This window comes from Leguminivora glycinivorella, chromosome 17 (genome assembly GCF_023078275.1).
Source record: "Leguminivora glycinivorella isolate SPB_JAAS2020 chromosome 17, LegGlyc_1.1, whole genome shotgun sequence".
In the NCBI taxonomy this organism is placed as follows: Eukaryota; Metazoa; Arthropoda; class Insecta; order Lepidoptera; family Tortricidae; genus Leguminivora; species Leguminivora glycinivorella.
The window spans coordinates 21,116,799-21,122,798 of record NC_062987.1 but is presented as its reverse complement, the minus strand read 5'-3'; the positions used below and the strand labels follow the sequence as shown (position 1 = coordinate 21,122,798).

Here is a 6,000-nt window from a genome sequence, read left to right as displayed (position 1 = left end):
CAATTTTTTAGCGAGTTACCACACGAGTCTAGTATGTTTTGAAACATGGCTACCCATGGCCATGGGCAACGTGGAAGGGTAAAATACATATATAGGCTGCAGGATAAGTTTACAACCCTTTAGGATACGGCTTTTCTCACGCATCCTTCCCACCGGGCACCGGGCACTGCATCCGAGGCGGCGACGCGTGACGGCGGTGACAAAACCAGCGCGCGCGCCTCGCCGCGCGACACTCGACCATGCGCCATGCGGCCCGCCGCGCTCCTGCTGCTGCTGCTAGTCGCCGCCGGTGACGCAGCGGACACACATGAACGTGACATAGAGGAACTCGGAAAACTTGTTAACACCACACAGGACCTGAGTGAGAGATTGGTTGTAGGACAAGATGGGAACTTTACGATTTTAAGCGCCAATGATACGTCGGAACATGAACCGATAGTGAGGAAGAAGAGGACGTTTGGCGATATCGTGTTTAGAGGGTTAGCCGATGCGCTCGGATATAATGTGCAGAGGAAGCCTCAGCAGGCGGCGCCGTTCCCGCCCCCGCTGGCGCCCGTGCCCGGGATCGATATACCGCTAGCCGCGCCGGTTGCTCCCCCTGCTCCGCCGCCGTGTGGGCCTCCGAGAGCTGCCGCCCCGCCGCCGTGCCGCGCTGTGGCTCCGCCGCCTCCTCCGCCTCCGCCACCACCGCCGCCGCCGCCGCCGTGTCCGAAACCTAGAGCGGCGCCCCGCCCCAAACCCAGACCACCACCGCCACCGCCGCCACCACCACCACCACCACCACCACCGCCACCACCATGCGCCAAACCAAGAGCAAACCCGACTACACCATCTCCTTGTGCACCTCCACCGCCGCCGCCTCCGCCACCGAAGGATAATCTCGAAACTATAAATTCAAATTTCCGTCTGCAGTTCAACTTTAATCGCCAGCCAGCCTCCCCGGCCCCGCTTGCGCCGGCACCGGCGGCTGAAGCTTTAGAGGAAGAGGCTCCGATAGCCCCCGTAGCTATAGAACCTCGAGCGGCGCGCCTGCCCGCTGACCCGCCGCGACAACCGCGCGTCTTTGTCGACGCGTTTGTAGTTCGTAACGGGCAGCAGCACAGAGTCCGCACTGTCGACGCCAATCAGGTCAATCCTCGAGCGCTCGCCGGCGACGACTACCTCGCTTATGATGACGAAGAGGAGGCTCCCGCGTATGACGATTATGAAGACGCTCAAGAGTCTCGAGATGGAGTGAAAGCGGTGCAAGAATTCGGGACCGCCGTAGGCGCTTTTTGGGAACAGAAACAGAAGCCTCCGCCGAAAGTAGAGGTTAAGGAGGTTAAGAAGAAGAAAAAGAACAGGCTACCAGATAATGATTACCGTAGCGTGCATTTTGGAGACCGCGACTTGGCCGAGCAGATTCAGAGGAGATCTGATGAACGGGAACAACGCCAGAGAAACAACGAACGTCAGCGACCGCCGAGGAGGCGACAGCCCTCACCAGCAGAGGAAGCGGAGGAGGAAGACTCAGAATCGACCACAACTACTGAAGACCCGCATCGTAATCTGCAGCCGCGAGTTTTACCACCCACGGAGCAAAATCCGGGTCAGATAGACACGGTCACCGTGCGAGTTCCGCCGATATACAGGGAAAAGCGGCCGAAGAAACTGAACCGAGGACGACCGGAGAGGCCAGATCGGGACGAGGAGAGCGTAGAGCAGTCGTCCGAGGAAGACAGTGATAGTGAGAATACGATCCCGGCAGTCCAGACTGAGCCGCCCCGCCGTCGCCGCAAGAAGCCGCGTCGGAGTCGTCGGTCAGCTGACGAAGACGAGGAAGGCGATTATTCCGCAGGAGATTACGATTATTTCGGCAACAAACGCAAAATCTCAGACACTGAAAAACATTTTATGCAGCTAACCGTCGCGCCTCCCACAAAAGATGCCGACTTGGCCAGGATAGAGGCCGCGCCCGGGGAAGAAGAAGAAGAAAGGGATTTCCTGGATGACCACGAAAGGCTTCAGGAAGATCCTGAAAAGGTCGGAGAAGACGAGCGGACGAATGAATACGGACGTTTTACTGACGATGACGAACGTCTAGGCGATGACAAGGAGAAACTTGTTGATGACAGGGACAGAGCGGACGAATCAGAACGGGCAGGGGATGACGAGCGAGCTAGCGAGGACGAGAGAGCCGACGAGCGGGAACGAACAGACAAGCTTAGTCCCAACGCGAAAGTGAGAGAGAGGGGCTACGAAAGCAAGTTCTTGCGGGCGACCAATGTGCAACAGGATGACCCTTACACGCATCATCACGCTCAGAGGAAACCTAAACGCTCTTAAGTCCCGTTATGCTCAAGCCTAATTTTCTAATGACCAGATTCCCAATTCTCTAGTACCCCTATAAATATACTTCTAATAATCTGTACCTACGACTTCCATGAATTCTTAAGAAATTCTCAAAAGTAGACCAAAGGCTGCAAATTACAAATATTGGCCAAAAATCTCTCTATTATGAATCTGGTTATTTGGGAAAAGGTTTAGAAAGCACCTGCCATAATCCTTGTTATTTATTATATCGACTAAGACATTGACTGACCCTCTGTCAACCTTATAGAATAGTTATTTACAATACAAGTGGGGAAAAGAGAAAATTCTAAGTACCTACCTCATCAAAGTTTCGACATAAGCACGGAAAGTACTCATTCGCACTAGTGCTGAAAAATGGCACCTGTATTATTAAAAGATACAGAAGGTCTAACAAATCGTCACTCAATGTCTTAGCTTACACAATTGTGATTTCTAGTTAGTAATTGCATTGTTAAACATTATTTTTATACTTAGTTAAATGTAATTTAAGTTTCTTAATAAACGTTTCTAAATCGATTTCATAGTGGTTTGAAACCGATTGGGATTGTCACGGCAATGGGTGAAGGTCTGAGTGGAAAACAAAAAGTTGGCGAGTGCATTGACCCAGTTGGAGCAAGGTTGGTGCAGCAAAAAGTGCAGCAAAAAATGCAGAGTTGCGCAAGTCTTCTCCCTTTGGTAGCTTGTCCAAGTCCTAAGCCAGCTGACCCGGCTTTTTTATAAGAACTGCCTTCAGTTTTGAATGAATCCTTTAATGTGCTCTTCAACCTAGAAATTTCTTACATTATCTTTAAATAGAACAACAGTTTTGAACCAAAGTACGTACCGAAAATAGATCCGATATTTTTTTTCGACTGTTCTGATGTCCACGCATTCTATATACAAAATTTCTCATTGGATTAAGTACCATAATTATAGCTAAATGTAATGGTAAGTACTTGACAAATGTTACCCCAGATTAATCTCATTAGTCACCTTCATAATTAAAGAAATGGTAAAGTCTATTATCTATTCAACATCTCTAACAATTAAAGGACTAAAATCAAATACAAGTCATTACATTTCACATTTTATTCCTCACACAAACTACCTTTTCTATCTACATAAAGTACACTCGTTAATACATTATCTTTAGGTAACATAAGTAACTAATATGAACTATAAGATGCATTTGATAATAACTGTAGTACAACTACCTGAACTACCTAATAAAGCTGACAATTCTTTGGCACCTAAAAGTTACCAGTAATTTAATCTACAGTAATATTGTCTTCGGTTACCGCGATAGTTACCTACTCATGAAATAAAACTATGGAAACGGTTAATTCATTATACGCGATTTAATCCGTTTCCATAGTTTTATTTCATTAATCTACAGTACGTACATCTCGTTTGCTGCTTATATCTATTTTGTTCCTGATGAAGTGAACATTTATTTTATTTCTATGTTTATATGATTTTCTATGGCTATTCGTAAAGGTTTTTATTTATTTAAATATTATTAACTTATAAAACAATAACCGTCGTTTGATTCAGGTACTTCAAACAGGATGTAATTTTTATAGCAGGCAGTATCTTCTGGATATGAGGATTTATAAAGGCCTCTCTTCTAGTACGGTACGCCACTTCTCCCGGTCCGGGGCTAGCCTCATCTAGTTGTGACTTGTGACCCGTAATTTTCCGGATGTCGTCCAATGTCCCAGGAAAAAACTATTAAGACGCTACAGGAGCGAAAATGCTAAAATGATTATTTTTAAAAACCGGGACTTAATCGCGTATAACTAAATATTAAACTGACCTCCAACGTTTCAAGGACGGCGTTGTCCCCGTGGTCTCGGAGAAGACTGGCTTGAAATGACATCAACACCTTCTGACAGCCGCGCGAGTTTTTCGAACTACCCGCACTTGGTTTTGATTATCAACTTGAACTGTTTGCGCTTACGCTTAGCTTACGCTTAGTTTCTCCAATGTAGGAGCAAACTAAGAAACTAAGCGCACCATAGAAGAAAGGGTAAAGGAGCACATCGCGGCTGTGAAAAATCGTCAGGTCAACAAGTCTGCCGTGGCTGAACATTTGTTAGAGTCAGGGCCAAACCACTGGATCGAACTACATGACCCTAAAGTACTAAAGTCCTTTCCACGGAACGCCATTTCTACAGTAGACAAGTGCGTGAAGCCATTGAAATCAAAAAACATCGCAATTTCAATCGGGACGAAGGTTTTAGGATCTCATCCACATGGAATCCTGTCATTAATAAGTGTAAGCCGAAAATAATATCGACAGTCGTTAAATCGAATATCGTCAGTGTTGTATGTCGACAGAGTAACATCCCTAGTGCGCAAACAGTTCAAGTTGATAATCAAAACCAAGTGCGGGTAGTTCGAAAAACTCGCGCGGCTGTCAGAAGGTGTTGATGTCATTTCAAGCCAGTCTTCTCCGAGACCACGGGGACAACGCCATCCTTGAAACGTTGGAGGTCAGTTTAATATGTAGTTATACGCGATTAAGTCCCGGTTTTTAAAAATAATTATGTGTAATAATCGTGAAAGGTTAAATCAGTGTAATGCTAAAATGGAAAGGAGCCCCTCCCCGCCTTAATTTGGGAACTATAGTTAAATATACTAGTGTTATTAACTAGATTCTATTCTATTCTCTATTCTATTTAACGAAAAAAAATTGTCCATAAAGAACTCAGTTACAAGATAGTGCGAAAAAATCTTTAAAATCGAGGTTCCGCTCTCGACTGTTTCCTCCTTCAAAACTTAATCAATCGTAACGTCACACCTTTTTTGCGCCATAATCAATAAGGCCGTTTTTGGAAATTTTTGATGGGCTCTAGCCATCGATTTAAACTTCTCTAGATACACTATCGCCTACAAATTCGACACTCAAAAGTGTCCGAACGCTTAGTTGCAAATGTGTGCGTCTAGTTGACAAACGAAAACTTCGCAATGTAGTAAAAACTACTTTAATTTTTTTACAAAAACAACGTTATTTCTTATTACTTAGAGTTCAATTTCAAATGCAAGCAATTGGCGGTTATGACATTAATGAATGTGATCATCGCGAAAGCCATAAAATTTTATGACCGCAGATCGCAGGTGTGCATATTTTTAAACAAATCTACGTCTTATTGCAACCAACATAAGTTTAATTTCGTTCGCGCTGCAACAATCTAAACGCCATTTTGAAATTGGGAACGAGGATGGACAGAGGCATCATGGGAGTCGCGCTATGAGATGAAAGGCGAGAATGAGGAAATTTGCGGTATTTTTCCGAAAAACTGTCTAAATATATATATATATATATATATATACGCACGAAACATTGAAACACCACTGAAACATTGTGTTGGGTAAAATTTTATGACAAATAAAAGACATTGCTCAAGAGGAAAATTTTCCGTATTATTTATTGTAACATTATTTTTAATACAGTTGCTCAAAAAGTGCCCGTTTTTTGGCTGTTTAGCGTGCTCTAAGTTGTATTTTTCGTACTCGTGCGTATATATATATATATATATATATATATATGTGTGTGTGTGTGTGTGTGTGTGTGTATGTTTATAAATAAATAAATAGATATTGGGGACACCTTACACAGATCAACTTAGCCCCAAACTAAGCAAAGCTTGTACTATGGGTACTAAA

At 44.6% G+C, this 6,000-nt stretch overlaps 1 protein-coding gene across 1 annotated transcript; it reads left to right on the top strand.

The window, feature by feature from the left end:
• Positions 1-246: 246 nt before the first annotated feature.
• On the top strand, positions 247-2,325 carry LOC125235141 (bromodomain-containing protein 4-like). The gene has a single exon (XM_048141591.1). The coding sequence runs from the start codon at positions 247-249 to the stop codon at positions 2,323-2,325; it is 2,079 nt and encodes a 692-aa protein (XP_047997548.1).
• The last annotated feature ends 3,675 nt before the right edge of the window (positions 2,326-6,000 follow it).